This window comes from Onychomys torridus, chromosome 22, assembly GCF_903995425.1.
Source record: "Onychomys torridus chromosome 22, mOncTor1.1, whole genome shotgun sequence".
NCBI lineage: Eukaryota > Metazoa > Chordata > Mammalia > Rodentia > Cricetidae > Onychomys > Onychomys torridus.
In genome coordinates, this window is record NC_050464.1 from 19,195,446 (window position 1) to 19,216,250 (window position 20,805).

General features: G+C 46.8%; 1 protein-coding gene across 7 annotated transcripts in view; it reads right to left on the reverse strand.

Moving 5' to 3' along the window:
- Window positions 1–20,805, reverse strand: part of LOC118572581 (general transcription factor II-I repeat domain-containing protein 2) — a 39,370-nt gene that overhangs the window by 14,719 nt on the left and 3,846 nt on the right. For 4 of the 7 annotated variants that reach the window (XM_036172303.1, XM_036172301.1, XM_036172299.1 and 1 more), the window contains 9 exons: window positions 17,146–17,243; window positions 15,230–15,368; window positions 12,988–13,107; window positions 9,060–9,243; window positions 8,679–8,707; window positions 5,888–5,942; window positions 4,987–5,030; window positions 3,024–3,101; window positions 268–324 (listed from right to left, as the gene is read on the reverse strand). In XM_036172303.1, the coding sequence (XP_036028196.1) occupies window positions 268–324; window positions 3,024–3,101; window positions 4,987–5,030; window positions 5,888–5,942; window positions 8,679–8,707; window positions 9,060–9,243; window positions 12,988–13,107; window positions 15,230–15,368; window positions 17,146–17,238 (799 nt within the window). In that variant the 5' untranslated portion in view covers window positions 17,239–17,243. The remainder of the gene's footprint in view (window positions 1–267; window positions 325–3,023; window positions 3,102–4,986; window positions 5,031–5,887; window positions 5,943–8,678; window positions 8,708–9,059; window positions 9,244–12,987; window positions 13,108–15,229; window positions 15,369–17,145; window positions 17,244–20,805) is intronic. The other 3 variants (XM_036172305.1, XM_036172300.1, XM_036172304.1) reach the window with 2 other exon arrangements.

Below are 20,805 nucleotides of genomic sequence, written 5' to 3' on the forward strand. Positions count from 1 at the left end.
TCTTCCTATACTTGGGGGTGGACAGGACTGATCCAAGTTTGAGGCCAGTGGCTACGTGGTGAGCCCCATCCTGGGCTACCTAGATCCTCTGTCAACAAAAAGATCTAGCACTGTGGTAAGGCTACAGGCCACACCAGTATGAGGTTCCCACTTGTGGATTGTGAACAGGAAACACACAGCCTTTAGTGCTTCTTCCTAGGACAGGCACACCAGGAAGCAGCTTTATTTCCCACGTGTTTAAGGGGAGGAGACGCTTTGTTTTCTAACCTTCAGAGGGTAATTCCATTTCTGTGACTTCACTGCTGGTGGAAGAATGCTGGCTTCCTGGAAGGAGAATAAGCCATCTATAGCTCAGTGAGAAATGCAACCCATACTGAAGTCACTGGGACCATGGAGACGGCTCAGTAGGTAAAGGTGCTTGCAGGCAAGTCTGATGACCTGAGTTTGATTCCCAGGACCCATATTACGAAAGGGGAGAACTGACTCCTGAAAATCGTCCTCTGATCTCCACTCAAGCACACTGACACTCCCTGCCTTTCCCTGCCAATAAATAAATAAAACTGTAATAAAACATTTAGAAGTCACTGAATGCAAGGGAAACATTTCAAAGACTTGGATGTGCTCAGCAGGCAGAGTGCTTACCTAGTATGCAGGAAGTCCTGGATCTTCTCCCAGCACCACATAAAACTAGGAGGGGTGCCCACCTATAACCCTAGCACTTAGGAGGTAGAGGCAGGAGGATCAGGAGTTCAAGATTATCCTCTAGGACACAGTAAGTTTGGGGCCAGCCTGAGCTTTGTAAGATCCTGTCTCGAACAAACAAATGAACAAAACAACCAAAAAGAAAAAAACAACAACAATCATTAAAATGGGGAGTTACAGAAGCATGGTGATCCTAAAAACAACTGTATCACTACAAAGTCCTTTTTTCCTATCTTAAAAAATTGTTTTAGCCGGGCAGTGGTGGCGCACGCCTGTAATCCCAGCACTCGGGAGGCAGAGCCAGGCGGATCTCTGTGAGTTTGAGGCCAGCCTGGTCTACAGAGCTAGTCCAGGACAGGCTCCAAAGCTACATAGAGAAACCCTGTCTCGAAAAGCGAGTCCAGCCTGGTCTACAGATCGCGTTCCAGGACAGCCAGGGTTACACAGAGAAGTCTTATCTCAGAAAACCAAAAATAAATAAATAAATAAAAATAAAAAATGTTTTTACATTAATTTATCTATGGTGTGTATGCAAACGTGTTGGAGTGTAAGCCACAGAGCATGTGTGGAGGTCAGAGGTCAACTTGTAGGAGTCGGCTCTCTCCTTAGAACATGTGGGTGCTAGTGGGGTTGGCAGCACCCCTTTACCCACAGATCCTCTTGACAGTCCTATTTTTGCTGTTGTTATGGAAAAAATGTTTATTTTGAAACTATCTTAATTTAGAAATAGAAAACGTCTTAGGCGGAGGGAAGGAAAGGACACAAGGCATACAAGCAAATCTGTCCATCACGAGCTTCTCACACCTCACTTGTTCACCAGCTCCCATGGTGAGGATGGACTCAGTCACCCACAACAGTGTTAGTTATAGGCACACGGATCAGTCTCACAAGGAAGCCGATGAATCTCCTTACAGTAAACCCTATTGCTGTGGCCACAGCGATCTTCTAGAATTATTTATTATACCCCATATTCAACCCTATTTAATGTCTGTGGGGTTTTTGCCTGCATGGACATCTGCAAACTGGAAGAGGGTCTCAGACCCCATAGGAACAGTTAGAGATGACTATGAACCACTGTATGGGTTCGGGGAATTGAACCCAGAACCTCTGGAAGAGTAGACAGTGCTCTTAACTGCTGAGCCATCTCTCTAGCCCCTGGAATTCTTTTCTATGAGGTCTGCTGCATCTTTTGACCAGCTGAATTGGGTCCTTTACAAACTGCTGACTTGGCTCAATAAATTGCATTACCTGATCAACCCATGACTACACACCATGACACGCTGAGAAGCTTTTCTTCATTTTCTTTCTTTTTTTTGTTTTTGTTTTTCAAGACAGTTTCTCTGTGTAGCCCTGGCTACCCTGAAATTCTTTATGTAGACCAGGCTGGTGTCAAATTCTGCCTCCTGAGTGCTGGGATTAAACACATTCACCACCCCTACCAGCCAGCTAAACTCTTTTGTTTTGTTTTTTGAGACAGGGTTTCTCTGTAGCCCTGGAACTAGCTCTGTAGACCAGGCTGGCCTTGTACTCACAGATCCGCCTGCCTCTGCCTCAGGAGCACTAGGATTATAGGTGTATGCCACCACTGTCCCTTTACTTAATTAAAAATTTTTTTTTAATTTCATGTGCATTGGTGTTTTGCCTGCATGTACATCTGTGAGAATGTCAGAACCCTTGGAATTACAGACAGTTCTAAACTGCCATATGGGTGCTGGTAATTAAACTCTGGAAGAACAGCCAATGAGCACTTAACCACTGAGCCATCTCTTAGGCCTGCTTTTCTTAATTTTTGAGATAGGGTCTCATGTAACCCAGGCTTGAACTTGCTATCTAGTCAAGGATAACCTTGAACTTGTGATTCTCCTGCCTTCACCTTCCGAGAGCTGGGATTACAGGTGTGCTCCACAAATGCCCCACTGGGTTTAAGATAAATTCAGTTCCTCCTATAATTCAAAAGGTAACTTGCTAGTCTAGGTTAACACACATACATCTGTAGTTGTGTGTGGTATATTCACACACGTGTGTGAGCACCCGTGTCCTTGTGCATGCACAGAGGTGAGAGGATAGCCGGTGTCCTGATCTATCACTCTCCACCTTATCCCCTTGAGACATGGGCTAGGTCAGCAAGCCCTGTGATCTTCCCCTCTCTGCTCCCCAGAGTCCTGCTGTTTCAGGCACCTTTGGCCACATCATGCTTTTTGCCTGGGTGCTGGGGATCTGAATTCAGGTCCTCATGCTTGCACAGGAAGTGGTCTTACTCTCTAAGCCATTTCCTGTCCCCTCGTTCCTCTCTATGATCTCTCAGGAACAGCATTCGTTACCTTGCATGTTGCACTGTTGGTAATTAGGGTCTTCGGACTCTGTCTTGACTAACGTGGCTGCTGCCTTCGGCAAAGACCCTGTGAGAGCAGGAGACCCCAGTGAGGGCTCAGGAAAGCACAACCAACTACTGAATCATCTGGTTTGGTGGGAATGGTGGTGCAAATCTGTCATCCCAGGACTTGGGAGGTAGAGGCAGAAGCAGGAGAATCAGAAGTTCAAGATCCTCTTTGGGAGCAGAATACAACAGCGCACGACTTTAATCCCAGCATTCCAGAGGCTGAGGCAGGCCAATCTCTGTAAATTCAAGGTCAGCAAAGGGCCTGGTCTTAAGGACTGAGTCCTAAAAATAAAGTCCTCTTTGGCTAACAGTAAACTGAAGGCCAGTCTTCAAGGGCATGCCTCGATGTCCTGGAGACTTCCTAGGAGACTCCACGTTTCAAAGGCCCCACCATCTCCCAATGCATCCCTGGGGAAAGGTGTTTAACATTGGCCCTGTGGGGAACATGTAAGACCAAAATCTAGCAATAGCTCTGGAAAAAACGAAAAACAAAGCCAAGAGGCAAAAAATGAGCCAAGTGTTAGAGCTGAGCAGAACTGAGCTGTGGGCATGCACCTCAGTCCCAACCTGTTGGTTTCAGCTCTCAACTCTTTCCTGCTTAACACCAGTGATGGGTGCTTCTCCAGTCTCAACTGTCATTGGCTTGTGCCTTGGATGGTCAGATAATTTAAAAACCAACACCCCAAAGCTATGTGGGGGCTGGGGATATGAGCAGGTGGCTGGCTAACAGCACATTATGTAGTCATGAAGACAGAATTTGGGTCCCAGCACCCACAAAGCAGGCCAGGCATCCAACATACACTTGTAATCCCAGCTCCAAATGGAACAGAGACAGAAGGATTGCTGGGTTTTTGGGCTTCCAGCCTCAACCAAAAAAAAAAAAAAAAAACAAAAAACGTGAGTCTCAGGTTTCGGGAAAGACTCTGCATCAAGGAACAGCTGGAGAGACAGAGGATGTCATCCAATGCCTCATTATAGCCTCAGTAGACAGAGGTGTGCATACCTGCATATGTATGACACATGTAATCCCACATTATTTATTTGCTTGTTTATGTACCTTATGTAGACTTTTTTTCCTGTGTGTCTGCACACCAGAAGAAGGCATCGGACCCCATGAGACTACCATTATAGAACATTGTGAGACATCAAGTGGATGCTGGGAATTGAACTCAGGACCTCTGGAAGGGCAGCCAGTGCTCTTAACCACTGAGCCATCCCCTCTAGTCCCATAATCCCACATTTTAAACTTGAGCTATACAGCAAGACTCTGCCTCAGGGGGAAAAAAAAATCCCAAATCTGATAAAAATCCAAAACTGAAGATGCTTTCTGAGGCCAACATGTACTTATATACATTTTTGGAGATTTATTTTATTTCATGTGTATTTGCATATCTGTGCCCGTGGAGGTCAGAGAGGGCATTTGATCCTCTAGAAGTGGAGTTACATATGGGTATGAGCCACCATGTGGGTGTTGGGAACCAAACCCAGGTCCCCTGGAGAACAGGAAGTGCTCCTCAAGGCTGAGACATCCCTCCTGCCCTTCACTCATTTATTTTTCTATGTGTGTGGTGCATGCATGTGTAACGTGCCATGGAGTGCAATGTGTGAGGGCAGAGGGTGGCTTGTGGGCGTTGACGCTCTTCTTATAAGATGTACATTCTGGGGCTAGAACTCAGGTCAATAGGCAAGTGTCTTTACCTGCTGAGCCATCTCAATGGCTGGGAACCAAACATTTCAGATGAGCAGTACTCCCCTAGCACTCTATAAATATGGACCAAGTTACAGTTAATTACTTAGTTATTCATAGAAAAAGACTAAAGTCATTTTTATAAAAGGAAGCGAAAAGCAGCCAGTCAAATGGTAACCTGCTAAACATCTGACTGTCAGAGCACCAGTGTACCTACCAGAATCTTCCATGGGTTCAGTTTTCACACTGATGGGGCCATAGCTGTGAGGAGAAGGGAACTCAAGTCAAGAAAAGCAGTGGAGCTGGGCATGGTGGTGCATACCTTAATCTCAGCACTCGGGAGACAGAGGCAGGAGGATCTCTGTGAGTTCCAGGACAGCCAGAGTTACAGAGTAAAACCATGTTTCTTCACACACACACACACACACACACACACACACACACACACACACACACGCTGATGAGGGTTAGAGAAATGTTTCAGCCTTTAAGATGGATAACTTAAATGCTCTTCCAACTCTGGTTTGGTTCCCAGCACCCACGCCAGGCAGTTTATAACTATCTGTGACTCCAGTTTCAGGGGATCTGATATCCTCTCTAACATCCATATGCACCAGGCACACACATGGTATACACACCTACATGCAGGTAAAACACTCGAACACAAAAAAATAAAATAAAAAACCTATTCCTGGCCTTTTCTTTCTTTTTCTTTTAGGTTTTGAGACTAGGCCTCATGCAGGCTGTCCTCAATCTCACTACCTAGTCAAGGATGGCCTTGAACTCCTGATCCTCTTGTCTCCCCTCTCGATCCTGGGGCCACAAGGCTTTGCCACTATTCTTGGTTTATTATTCATTCTATGCCTTTATTATTAATTTTTTTTACTATTTTTTTTTTTTTTAATTTTTATTTTTTGGTTTTTCAAGACAGGGTTTCTCAGTGTCATCTTGGCTGTCCTGGAACTCCATCTATAGACCAGGCTGGCCTGTAGATCCACTTAGAGATCCGCCTGCCTCTACCACCCAAGTGCTGTGATTAAAGGTATGCACCACTACCACCTGGTTCATTCTAAGCCGATATCAATTACCGTTTTATTTATTCCTTTGTTTGTTTTTACCTGTCATTTGGTGGTAGTGTTGGCCTCTCGGCACCTGTCGACATCCCAAGGCCACCTGTGCAGGAACAAAAAGGTACACACACTTTAGTCTCTGTCAGCACTGTGGGACAGGACTCACATTTAAGGACACATCATTTGAAAGCAAAGAGAGAACAGAGAATTCTCAACTCAAAGCCATCACGGAATGCTTGCAGGGGAGGTGGCTGAATTAAAACAGCCCTGCTTATTATAGCAGCTGGTAGCGTTGGCCGGAAGTGGGCAGGCAGTGTCAGGCGCGTAGGTGAGGAACCCCCAGCCTGGCCACTCCCCAGCTGGGTCACCTGAGCAAGTCACTACACTGGCCTGTCTGACTCTTCATGGAAGCAGCAAGGATTAGCGCGTATTTGATCCTCCACATCCAGTGGCTCCCAAGCCCCAGGTCCCCAGCACAGGCTGAGGAGACTGTGGAAGAAAAATAATGCCCTGGACATGCAGAGAGGCTTAAGAATGTCATCCTTATTCCCTAAACAATACACTATTACCTTTTGGCTTTTGTTGCTGATTTTGTTTTTAAGACAGGTAGTTCAGGCTGGCCTGAATACCCTGTGTAGCTAGGATGACCCGGAACTCCTGATCCTCCTGCCTCCACCTCCAAAGGGTTCGACTTTCTTCTCTCCTTCTTGCCTTTAAACACTTCTTTCCTTATTTGGATAAGGACTTTTTATTTTCCTAATTTATTATTTTTAAGTTTTATATTTTGGTGCCAAAGATTGAACCCAGAGCAAGGCCGAGTACATGCCAGGCAAGTACCCTACCACTGAGTTCTGGCACCTTAGCTCTGTTTTGTTGGTTTGCAATGAGGGCTCATCATGGAGCTTAGGCTTGCCTGGAGTTCATTCTATGGCCCAGGTAGGCTTCAAACCTGTTATTCTCCTGCCTCAGTCTCCCTAGCACTGGGATGAGGGTCCTTGGCCATCATGCTGGCCAGTCTAATATTTACCCCTCTTTCCTGCTATTGTGATATTGAGGTGTTTTTTTTTTTTTAGTTTTTTCGAGACAGGTCTCTGTAGCTTTGAGCCTGTCCTGGAACTCACTCTGTAGACCAGGCTGGCCTCGAACTCACAGGCATCCCCTGCCTCTGCCTCCCGAGTTCTGGGATTAAAGGTGTGTGCCACCACCGCCCGGTACTATTGGGTATTCTGAGTGGGCTGGACTGCATTAAGGCATACAGAACTTGAGCACAGGTCTCACTGGAAACCCCCCTACCACTGTATAGAAGAAGGAATGTGGCATCCAGGGACTTTGGAGTTCTCATGTGGAGTTCCGGTGTAGACATCCCATGGGCTGAGAAACAACAGAACATCGTCACTATGGGAGCACTAAATGTCAGCTGCTGATATTTGGTAAGAAAAAAATATGAAGTAGTCTCAGATGACAGTCACATAGTCACCTGTCATTCAACCATCAAACTACAGGTTTTGGACTTTTTAAAAGGCTTATTCTTACTCTTTATGTGTATGTGCCAGTGCCTGCATGGCATATGTGTATCTCATGCATGTGTGATGCCCTTGGAGGCCAGAAGCAGGCATGGATCCCACGGGCAGTTGTGAGCCACTGTGTGGGTTTTGGGAACTGGGTTCCAGTCTTCTGCAAGAGTTATTAAGCACTGGAGCATCTCTCCAGTCCTTTCTTTAGATTTTTTTTTTTTTTTAGACAGGGTTTCTCTGTGTAGCTTTGCTGCCTATCCTGGAACTCACTCTGTAGCCCAGGCTGGGCTCGAACTCACAGAGATCCGCCTGACTCTGCCTCCCGAGTGCTGGGATTAAAGGCGTGCACCACCACCGCCCAGCTCCTGTGAAGGATTTTAATCACACTGTTCTAGCCCCATCCCAACCCCAGGGATGATGCTGACATCTTAAGAGCACCACTGTTTGCCTGGCTCTTTGATAAACAGAATCATTTCTTCTCCTAAACTGGGGTTTCAGAGACAAGGGCACTTGACCCCTCAAGCCCAGTAACAGTGGCCCTGGCAGAGCTGGTACTCACAGACCAGCAGTTGATCCCTTACATCCCCACACTCCTCTGGAGGGCCAGGGATTACCACAGAATCACCCCAGCCTGAGCTGTGATGGGTCTCTGCTGCTGTCTCTTCCTGTGCCAGCCTAGTCCTCAAGTATCACAGGTTCTCTCTCTCTTTGTAGTGTTGGGGAGATAACCCATCTCCTGCATGTTACACAGGTGCTCTACCACTGAGCCACACCCCCAGCCCCTCACTGGGGGATTCTAGGCAGATGCTCTACCACTGAGTCACACCCCAGCCCCTCACTGGGGGATTCTAGGCAGGTGCTCTACCACTGAGCCACACCCCAGCCCCTCACTGGGGGCTCTAGGCAGGTGCTCTACCACTGAGCCACACCCCCAGCCCCTCACTGGGGGAGTCTAGGCAGGTGCTCTACCACTGAGCCACACCCCAGCCCCTCACTGGGGGATACTGGACAAATTCTTTCCTATTGACTATACCTCCAGAACCCCACCAATGGATCTAGACAGGCACTCTACCACTTAGCCATACTCCCAGCTGCACTGAGGGATTCTAGGCAGGTGCGCCACTATTGAACCACACACCCCAGACCCCCACTGGGCAATCCTACACGTAAGAGAACTACTATCAAGCTGCCACCACCTCCCAGCCCAGGTTGCCCCCTTGCTGTGATAAAATGAAGGAGAATATGAAAACATGCATCATCATCATAATATCAGAATGGGTTCAGTGGTTCTGGGCAGCCACCAAGGATCAGAACCCGCTACTTACCCAGCTGGCTCTCTGCACCTAGGAAAGGTCTGCAAGAAAATCAACACCATTACCCAACATGAACACAAGCAGAGCAGTCATACACAGCGAACAATCCACTTTTATTTTGTTGCAATTCTGGGCGGCGAACCCAGGACCTGGTGCATGCCAGGTGAGTGGTCTATGACTCAGCCCTGCCCTCAGACCATGATAATCTTATCTAGGTGTTTATTTATTGTGTGAGACAGGGTTTCAGTATATATCCCAGGCTGTCCTTGAACTCACTGTAACCCAGGCTTGCCTCAGCGATTCTCCTGCCTCAGTATCCTGGCCTGTGCCTCCATACTTGATTTAATCCCGCTTACCTTTAAGTGAAATGTTAGTGGATACAGAGCAGATTACCTGTTTATGATGAATGAGATCCCTGCTTTGTTCTCCAGGATCCACCTCAGGGTTGCAAGACTGTAATTGTCAGGGTGCTGAAAGGCCAGGCCTTCTGGAAGGCCCTGTACCAGCACAGCTGCCTTGTCCTGAAACATCTGCTCATAGGGAACAGGGACCATGGCTGTCGTACCCAGTGCTTTACCTAGAAAAGGAAGTGAGAGATGGTACTTAGAAGTTTCCGCCGGCCAGCTTCTTCTAGTCTAACCGACACAGGGATGTGTGGCTTGAACATACACCAAAAGCACAAAGTATGCTCTCTCTCTGCTTCCTGAGTGTGGCTGCAGTGTGATCAGCCAGCTTCTTCCCTGTCACCAAGGCTTCCCTGCCATGATTAACTCTATCCCTCTTGTGATGGCTAATCTTGGTTGTCAACTTGGATGCATCAGGAATCAACCAAAACCTAAGAAGCTGGGCACACCTGTGAAGGATTTTCTTGACTGGCTCATTTGTGGTGAGATGACCCACCCCGACTCTGAGGCACACCTTCAGTGGAAGCCCACATAAAAGGACATGGAGAAGGGAAGCGCTTGCATTTTGCCTGCTTGCCCTCACTCTCACTGGCAAGTTCATCTACCCTGCTGCTGTGGCATTCCTTCAGTGATATTAGAACCTACTTCTTTGGGATTCTGACACAGCCTGAAGACTAGCTACGACATCCAGCCCGGTGGACTGAACAACTACTAGGTCCTTGATTTTTCTGTCAGGAGACAGCCATTGTTGGATTAGCTGAACCATAGCCTGTAAGCCATTCTAATAAGTCATATATATATATATATATATATATATATATATATATATATATTTTCACTATCTATACTATATATACACATACACATATATACAATACATATCCAGCACACACATATATGAAAATGTAAGCCCCCAACTTGCTTTTTTTTTTTCTCCCCACAAAACAGGGTTTCTCTATGTAGTCCTGGAGTTCACTTTGTAGACCAGGCTGGCCTCAAACTTAAGGAAATCCACCTGCCTCTGCCTCCCGACCTGGGATTAAAGGCGTGCACTACTGATGCCTGGTTCCAACTTGCTTATTGTTCATGGTGTTGTATCACAATAGAAACCCAAACTATGGCTATATATATATATGTGTGTGTGTGTGTGTGTGTGTGTGTGTATGTGTGTGTGTGTGTATGTGTTGTGTGTGTGCATGTATTTCCTATTCCACCAGTTCTGTTCTTCTAGAGAACCCTGAGCAATATACCTTTAAAACAACAGGCCACCATCTGTCCTGTTGCTGAGACATTCCTTCACTCATATTAGTGCCCACTTTCTTCAGGATCCCAATGTAGACAGAAGACCAGCAGCTCTCTAGGAATTCTCTGGAACTCCAGCACCAGATTGAGACTGCTAAGACATTCGGTCTTGTGGACTGAACAACTACTGGATTCTTAGCTTTTCTGTCCAGAGACACCCATTGTTGGACTACCTGGATCACAGTCTTATAAGCCACTCTAATAATCTCTTTTAATGTATACCTATCCTTACATAGTTGGATAGCTACAGGTATATTCAGATAGACAGCTATACATAAATTCTTTTGTTGTTGTTTTTGAGACAGGGTCTCTCTGTGTAGTGCTGGCTTTCCTGGAATTCATTCTGTAGACCAGGATAGCCCTGAACTCAGAGATCCACCTGCCTGTGCCTCCTGGGTGCTGGGATTAAAGGCGTGCACAACCAACAAAACAAACAAACAAACAAACAAACAAACAAAAAAGTAGCTTTTTCTTCTCCATCCTAAAAGATCAATCCCCAATCAAAGCTGTAAAATGATGGCTGAAGATCAACGCACACAGTGCTTGCTTAGCACGAACCAAGGCTCGGGGTTAATGCCCAGTACTGTATAAGAAGAGGAGGGGCTGTAGAGATGGCTCAGTGGTTAAGAACACCGACTGCTCTTCCAGAGGTCCTGAGTTCAATTCCCAGCACCCACATGGTGGCTCACAACCATCTGTAATGAGATCTTTAAAAAAAATGTTTAGGGTTGGGGATTTAGTGGGATTTAGCTCAGTGGTAGAGCAAGCACAAGGCACTAGGCCCTGGGTTCGATCCTCAGCTCAAAAAAAATGTTTAAAAAAATGGTGGTACACACCTGTACTCCAGCACCCACATGGTGGTTCACAACCATCCCTAACGCCAAAGGATCTAATGCCCTTTGGACTTTCACGGGCATTAGACACATACAGAGGCAAAAACCAGGCGAACAACAGGCCTTTCACTCATTCTCCTGGATGCTGAAGAGTTAGTTAGTGGTGCCTGCCCCAGGCTGGTCTCTGTCGAGAGCACCCCAGTCCAGCTGAACTAACTCACTGTGTGAAAACAAAGTTGACTGAGACATGGTGAGGTAAGTCAGCTTGCCTGACACATGTTCACTCACCATTTGGAGCCAGGTCATCAGCAGGGGCTGAGGGCCAAAGCACGGGCTGAGGGCCAAAGCACTAGAAGCCCATTCTTTACAGGGAAGTGTCACCTGGGACCCCAGGCACCCAGTGCTGAAGGCACATACAGAATACAGAAAGCATGAAGCTGTGTGGGGTTGGGAAGCCAGGCCCTGAGAAACTGAGGGCAGTATATTGTTATTATAATTATGATGGTTTTGTGGGGTGTTTTTCAGACAGTCTCCTATTGCCCAGGCTGGCCTTAAGCTCTCGATCCTTCTACTTAAGGCTGCTGAGTGCTAGGATTAAGGATGTGTACCTCCATCCCAGCCCCTTTTACTGTTTTCTTTTCCTGGTTTTCCTTTCCTTTCCTATTTTATATTTATTTATCATCCCTCCCTGATTTATTTGTTTATTTAGTTATCCCCCCAGCTTCAAACTCACAGAAATCCACCTGCCTCTGCCTCCTGAGTGCTGGGATTAAAGGCCTGTGCTGCCACCACCAGGCTTATTTATTGGTTTTTTTGAGACAGAGTTTCTCTGTGTAACAACAGCCCAAGCTGTCCTGGAACTTACTCTGTAGCCCAGGCTGGCCTCGAACTCAGAGATCCACCTGCCTCTGCCTCCTGAGCACTGGGATTAAAAGCATGCACTTGGCTAGTTCTCTTACTCTTGCTTTTAAGAAAGGTTGTCCATGGTGGCCTGAACTCCAGGTTGGTATCTAACTTGCAGTGATCCTCCTGCCTCAGGGTCCTGAGTGCTAGTGCGCTCCATTGTGTCTAGCTTTCTTGTGACATTTTCCTATATGGCTTGTGTGTATCAATGTACTTTGCTCATATTGGTACTTATTACACTCCCCTTTCGGCTGTATAGCCATCTGACGATTTAGAGGTGTGTGTGTGTGTCTTTTGTAATGTTAAGAATGGAACTAGAATCAATCCCCCAGTGAGGGGCTGGGATGTGGCTCAGTGGTAGAGCCCCTGCCTAGAATCCCCCAGTGAAGGGCTGGGGTGTGGCTCAGTGGTAGAGCACTTGCCTAGAATCCCCCAGTGAGGGGCTGAGGTGTGGCTCAGTGGTAGAGCACCTGCCTAGAATCCCCCAGTGAGGGGCTGAGGTGTGGCTCAGTGGTAGAGCACCTGCCTGCCATGCATGAGACTCTGGGTTTCCCCCTACAGCACTGCAAAATCAATATATAAATTAATGAGAAAATGAGTTCATAGAATCCTAAGTCATCTAGCTGATACAATTACACAATTCCTACATGGCGATTTTGAGTGCTCATGGGCGGGGAGCGGGTTCGGGGAGAAAAGTGCTTCCTGGGCAAGCATGGTGACCTGAGTTCAATCGATCTTGTGAACCCACAATGGAAGGAGAACACCAGCTTCCTGCAAGTTGTTCTCCAACACACACACACACACACACACACACACACACACACACACACACACACACAGTTGAGAGTATGCTGGTGCCCATGCTCCATGGGGACTTACGGTAACAAAGGCAGAAATGGTCTTCCACTGCTTTCCTGAGCAGTTGGGCTTCTCCGGAGCAGACATGAATCCCGTTTTCGGGACACAGTGGCTTCTCTTCGGTCAGTCCTTCTCCTTGGCCTGCAAACATAGGATGAGGATGGCTCAGAGCAAGCCTTCTTCCTGTCCCCTCCCATCTGTATTTCTGGTACTTAGTGGGTGGGGGTGAGGGATGGGAATCATAAAATGGCCCTTTTACATAAGGAACCAAAGAGGAGTTTTTGTTTTTCTAAGGACGGAAGCCAGGGCTTCACATATTCAACCACTCTACTAATGGAGCTGTACCTCCTAGTCCCAAGAATAGAATAGTTTTTTTTTTTTTCTCTTAAGATTTATTCTTGGGCTGGAGAGATGGCGGTTAAGAGCACTGGCTGCTCTTTTAGAGGTCCTGAGTTCAATTCCCAGCAACCACATGGTGGCTCACAACCATTTGTAATGAGATCTTGTGCCCTCTTCTGGCATGCAGGAATACATGCAAATAGAACACTGTAAACATAATAAATAAATAAATCTTTAAAAAAAGATTTATTCTTATGTGCATGTATATATGTGGACGTATGTCCTTGGAGGCCAGAAGAGGACATCGGATCCCTTGGTGCTGGAGTTACCAGAGGTTCTTAGCAATCTGATGTGAACGCTGGGGGCCAATCTGTGTCCTCTGTGTGTGCAGCAACCACTGACCCTCTCTCCAGCCCCCGACCGGGTAGCAGGTTCATATGATGGGTCAAGCATGGTGGTCACACCTGAAGTAAAGCTACTGCTCAACCCGTATGCCTGGGTGAACACCGACATCAGTGACCTCAGCTCTTAGGAGTCTGAGGAAGGGGGACCAGCACAGAGCGGCACTGACTAGAATCTCTCAGTTGACCCTGTCTCTAAATAACAACAAGAAAAATCCTCCAATCAGCAACCAAATCCCACATCATCTCAAGAATCTAGAGCTGGGCATGGCAGCACACACTTGTAATCCCAGCACTCAGGAGGCACAGGCAGGAGGATCATGAGCGGTCAGTAATCCTCAGCTACCTAGTGAGTTTGGGCCAGCCTGGGCTACACAAGACCCTGTCTCAGCAAAAGTAAAAATTACGTGCCAGAAAAGAAAATCCCAGAGCTGCATGTCTGAGCAATGCTGATGGGAAATCCTTAACAGAATACTAGCAGGCTCATTCAACAATATTAGAAGGATTGGATCCCCCTGGAGATGGAGCTAAAGGTGGCTGTGAGCCTCCTGATATGGATGTTGGGAATTGAACTCGGGTCCTTTAGAAGAATAGATCACATTCACAAGCTGCCTGTAAACGCAGCTCCAGGGGATCTGATGCCTTCTTTTGGACTTTGGGCATTTACACTTACATGCATACATACACACGCACACACAAAATAGAAGTAAATGTTTTTTTAAAAAAATCAATAAATGCAGCCAGGTGTTTGTGGTGTAAACTTTAATCCCAACACTTGGAAGGCAAAGGCAGATGGAACTCTGAGTTCAAGGCCAGCCTGGTCTACAGAGCTAGTTCCAGAAGAGCCAGAGCGCCACAGAGAAACCCTGTTGTGAAAAAACCAAAACCAAACAAAACATCAACAACAACAAACCCCAAAATCAATGAGTGCGATATATCATGTTAACAGAATGATGAGCAAAATCATATTATCAGGCTAGGCACACGGTGTATATGTTGTTAATTCATGCCAGTACGCAGGAGTCAGAGGCAGGAGGATCTCTGTGAGTTCAAGGCCAACCTAGTCTACACAGCAAGTCGCAGGACAGTTAGAGCTACACGAGAGACCATATCACTAAATGTTTAATAAAGTGAAATGTGGGGTTAAAATTGGGGATGCGGCTGGGCGGTGATGGTGCACGCCTTTAATCCCAACACTCGGGAGACAGAGCCAGGCGGATCTCTGTGAGTTCGAGGCCAGTCTGGGCTACAGAGTGAGTTCCAGGACAGGCTCCAAAGCTACACAGAGGAACCCTGTCTCAAAAAACCAAAAAAAAAAAAAAAAAAAAAAAAAAAAACCCAAACAAAACAAAAACCAAAAAAGAACCCCCCCCCAAAAAAAACTGGGGATGTGATACACAGTTCAATGGCAGGTGGAATACTTGCCTAGCATGTGTAAGGCCTTAAATTCAATCCCCAATATAAAAACCAACCCACCAACCAAACAGCACCAGAGACAACAGGACACAACAGTGGCCACCTACAGTGCTGTGCGAAGTCTTTCTGGAAATCCTGTCTGGCGTTGACAAAGGCACAGCCTCGGTCTGTCCCCACGACGTACACATCCGTCTCATACACGGCGATGCAGGCCACCTCAGCCTTGGACTTGGCCAGCTCTTTACACTGAGACAGAAAAACAAAAGGACAATGGTCTGGGATTGGTCAGGTCAGCTGAGGAGCTGAGGGGACCGAAGGAAAAAAATCAAGTACAGGAAAGATGGCACACACCCAGGATCCCAGCACTGAGCAGGTAGAGGCAGGGGGATCAAAGCCTCTGCGAAATAGCAAGTTCAAGCTCAGCCTGGGCTGGATGAGACTCTGTCTTGAGACTTTCTCCCAGACCTCCAAACTATTCTCTCATTCTCCCTTAAACATCTCTTTCCATACGCTACTTTTCATTTTATTATGAGTAGTAGTAGAAATGGTAGACTGTGTGTGTGTGTGTGTGTGTGTGTGTGTGTGTGTGTGTGTGTGTGTTCACTAGCACGTCCACATCACAGTACTCATGTGAAGGTCAGAGAACAACTTGCAGGGTCAGTTTTTTCCTACTGTGAGTCCCGAGAATTGAACTCAGCAAGTCAGAGTTGGTGTCAAGCTCCTTTGCCTGCTGAACTATCTTGCTGGCCCTACTTTATGGTTATTATTATATTTACCTACAGGAACACATACACACAGGATATAAGACCTGTGAGGTGGACTTGTCTGCCCTCACATCTTGCACCCCATTGTCTAGAAGAGGCCTGGATATAGATGGTCCATCATGGGCCTTGCTTATCAAATGTAGGAACGGATCTGTTTCTTCCCATGGTGTTTGGGGCAGATATTTCTAGTTTTCTTTTCTTTTTTTTTTTTAAGGGGGTAAAGAGGATGGTCTCATGCATACCAGACCGGCCTTGAACTCACTGTTAGGCTAGCAAGATGGCCCAGTGGATAGCTTTACAACCTGACTTGACCCACATGATGGAAGGAGAATACTAGCTTCCCAAAAGTGGTCCTCCAACCTCAGGGGGCACTCTATGGCATACACACTGGCACATACATCACTGATAGGTGATGTCATTCTATATGCTGTGAATATGTGTTGCTCTGATTGGTTGCTAAATAAAATTTGTTTGCCCAATGATGAGGCAGAATAAGGTTAGGTGGGACATTCTAAAGAGAGAGAGGAAGGAAGAGAAAGGGAGCAGAGGAGATGCTGCTAGCCGCCACCAGACGAGGCAAGATGTAAAGGTACGGGTAATCCATGGCAAAGTATAGATTTATAGAAATGGGTAAATTTAAGATATAAAAGCTAGCTATCGAGAAGACTGAGCCATTAGGCCATACAGTTTGTAATTAATATAAGCCTGTGTGTTCATTTGGGTCTGAGCTGCTGCGGGACCACAGGGCTGCAGGAGCTGGGTGGGACCAAGAAAACTTACAACTACACATCGCACACACTAAATATGTATAAAAAGATCACACCAACCCTTGCTCATACCTCTGATGACCTTAAACTCCTGATCCTCCTTTTTCTACCTCTCAAAGTGCTGGGGTTCACAGGTGTGTGCCACCATGCCTGGACTGAAGGATATTCCCATACAGACAAGAGGGGGTTATATAAGAAGTGACAGTGGAGGCTGGAGAGATGGCTCAGAGGTTAAGAGCACTGGCTGCTCTTCCAGAGGACCTGAGTTCAATTCCCAGCACCCATATGGTGGCTCACAACCATCTGTAATGAGATCTGGTGCCCTCTTCTGGCCTGCAGGCATGCATGCAGGAAGAACACTCCATAAATAATAGATAAGTAAATCTTAAAAAAAAAAAAAAAAAAAGTAAGTGACAGTGAAGTCAGTGAAGTGTGTCACCATCCTTCAGCTCAACAACAATCTGAAGCATCAGTAAAACCAGAGCGTCTCACCATGGACTCCAGAGCAGACATGAGGAACGTCACCACCGTCCTGTCGGAGGACTTATCTCCAATGGGCAGGGTGGACATGGCTACCTGGGCCATTATTCCTGTAAAAGAGAAACAAGGATGGGAGTGGTGTCCCTGTGATCACATGACTGTGGGTATGAACTGAGGGTCCACTATGGTTTAAAGGTTTGATCCCCAGGCTGGTACAGAATGGAGATGCCAGAAGCTTTAGGAGGTGAGGCCTCCCTAGGACATTGAGGGCAGGAGGCAGTCCTTATAGGATACCCAGACCCTTCCTAACCTGCAGCTCCCACAGCAAATTAGCAAGGTACATGGAGGCAAGAATGTGTGGTCAAGTGGGTCCCATCATGGCAGACCAGGAAGTTCTTGAGATAAGAGCGTTACTTTTTTTTTTTTTTTTGAGCTGAGGATCGAACCCAGGGCCTTGCACTTGCTAGGCGAGCGCTCTACCACTGAGTTAAATCCCCAACCCCATTTTTTTTTTTCCGAGACAGGGTTTCTCTGTGTAGTTTTGTGCCTTTCCTGGAACTTGCTTTAGAGACCAGGCTGGCCTCGAACTCACAGAGAACAGCCTGGCTCCACCTCCTGAGTGCTAGGATTAAAGGCATGTGCCGCCACCGCCACCGCCGCCGGCCATTTTTTTTTTTTTTTTTTTTTTTTTTTTTTTAAAAGACAGAGTCTCATAAAATAGCCCCTGGCTGGCCTGGAACTCAATCTATAGACCAAGCAAGCAGACCTCAAAATCATCAAGATCTCCCTGCTTCTGCCTCCTGAGAATTGGGATCAAAGGAATGTGCTACCACGCCTGGCTGTTTTTGTTTTTATTTTATTTTGGAAAAGGGTCTTACGCAGCCTACCCTGCTAACATTGAACTATGTAGCCAAGGATGACTCTGAATTCTCGCCCCTCCATTTTCCAAGTGCTGGGAATACAGACACATACCACCATGCTTGACTTAAAATGTCAGCCTTTAACAAAGAAATGTGACAGGAGACTGAGAGGGGCTGATCCTTATCAGTTGTCGCCAATTCTGCATCAAGTAATAATGAACAATCACCAGTGTCCTAGTAATTATGCTTTATTTCTATACTGTACATAACAACATAGGAGGCAGGGAAACCTTTCTTTCTTAAAATGGCTTTTATTATATTTACTTATTTTATGTGTAGGCATGTACACTAAAGCACACACATGAAAGCCAGAGGACAACTTTTTGCAGCCTCTCTCTTTCTCCAAACAAGGTCTCATGTAGCTCAGACTGGCCTTGAACTTACTACATAGCTGAGCTGGCTTTGAATTCCTGAGCCTGCCAGGAATGACAGGCAGGTGTCACCACATCTGGCTCCCAGGTTTCTTTAAAAAACGTTTTTGCATATCCACATGCAAATGTGGGAGTGGGGATGCACCGCCCCCCCCCCCCCCCCAGGCCAGAAGAGGGTCTCACAGTCCCCTGGAGCTGCAGTTACAGGTGGTTATGAGCCCCCTGACATGGGTGCTGGGAACACAACTCAGGTCCCCTGCAAGAGCAGCCAGCACTGTCTAATCACTGAGCCATCTCTGCAGCCCTATGCCTACCTTTATGATTGCTTTTGAGGAAAGGTCTCTGAAGTGTAAATCTAACTAATCTTAGCAGTAAAAACCAGGAGAGTAGCCAGGGCTGCTTCCTTCTTCTTCTGGTCCTCCAGTTCAAAGGGGGCTGAGAGCCTGTCTCCGCCCTGCCTTAACACTTCCTGTTCCTCTCTGTACACACCTCCAGACCTCTATGGTTAACTAGTGGCTAGCTCCACCCTCGGACTCCAAGCAAGCTTTGTTTGTCAGGACACAAACAAAACAGCACAGGACAGGTGTATTATGCAGTAGCCCAAAGCAGGCTCAAGACTGGTGATCCTCCTGCTTCAGCTTGCTGAGGGCTAGAGTTAGAGACATGTTATCACCAAATCCAGTGAAACTAAACACTTCAGGCCAGCAAGGAGTCCCACAGAATATAATCTCCCAGGGCCTTTTCTACTTACACATGAAGTGCCAGCAACGTTCATTTAGATGGTAGAATTTATACAGTAATCAACTTTTCCTTAACCGATGATTATAGGGCTGAGCTGTGGCTCCGTTGACAGGGTGCTTTTGGCTATGATACATGATGTCTGGGTTTCTATCCTCAGAATGGAAAAGAACACGTGGGTCACTTTTGCAATCCCAGCACTCAGAAGGTGCAGCCAGACAGTTCAGGAGCCAAGGTTAGAGTGGATTACACAGAGTTCAAGGCTAGCCTGGGCTACAATGAGACTCTGTTTCAAAAAAAAAGTTAAAGTTGTATTTGAACACATTTCCACCCTTCAGTTTAGTGCATGCATGCCTGCCTCTGGATGCCTTCTTGCAATGGCAGGGCTGACTGTGAGGGAGAATAAGAGAAAAAAAAAAAAATCCTCGTGAACTGCAGCTGGCCTGAGACGCTCCGTGTACGGCCAAAAGCTGGCTGGGTCTTTCATGGTCTCTGATCATGTTGAGATGAGGTGGTGGCTCTAAAAGCCAAATTCCTTTGGGCTATCTTCATGCCTTTTAATAGACACTCACTGTCACCACCGTAGCTGGCCACATATCTTTATGACCACTAGATAAAAGGCTTGGGGCTTGAACCAAGTCCTCCAGCCCTCTGCCTCTACCAACCCCACAGCTAAGACCGGGTATGATGGTAAATGTGTGTCTTCTGAGCACTGGAGATGTGCACAGAGAGTCAGATCTCTTCACACTTACAGTTCCTGGGCACCGATTCTGGGTCATTAGGCTCAGCAGCAATCACCTCGACCGCACTGTGCCAACTCGGCAACACCTTGCCCATTTTTTTTTAGAAAGCTGGGCATGGTGGTCAGCCATCTATAATCCCAGCACTTGGGAGGCTAAGGGATAAGGCTATGGAGGCCAGCCTGGGCTACATATCAAGACTATCTTTTTTGTTTGTTTTTTGAGACAGGGTGCTTTGTGCCTTTCCTGGAACTCACTCTGTAGCCCAGGCTGGCTTCGAACTCACAGAGATCTGCCTGCCTCTGCCTCCCAAGTGCTGGAAAGACTATCTTGAGAATAATTTAAGCATGGTGGTCTACCCCTGGACTCCCAGCAATGGTACAGGCTGAGATAGGAGGGTTATAGCTTCCAGGATAGGCTGAGCATCTTAGGGACATCTTGTCTCAACATACAGTTGACTAAGTTGGGGGTTGGAGCTGTAGTTCAGTGGTTATAAGCACTTGTTCCTTTTACAAGTTTCAGTTCGCCTAGTTTTGAGTTCCCAGTACCTGCAAGGCAGCTCACAACCATCTGGATCCAGCACCAGGAAATTTGCTGCCCTTTCCTGGCCCTCTCTGGCACTACATGCATGTGCAGGAAGACATACACACAGGCAGAGAACTCATGAAGTAAAAAAAAAATCCGGTTGGGATTTAGCTCAGTGGCAGAGTGCTTGCCTAGCAAGAGCAAGGCCCTGGGTTCGATCCTCAGCTACACACACACATACACAAAAATCATAGCTTGCATTGGTGGTGCACGCCTTTAATCCCAGCACTTGGGAGGCAGAGGCAGGGGAATTTCTGTTGAGTCTGAGGTCATCTTGATCTACAAGGAGAGTTCTAGGACAGCCAGGGCTGTTACACA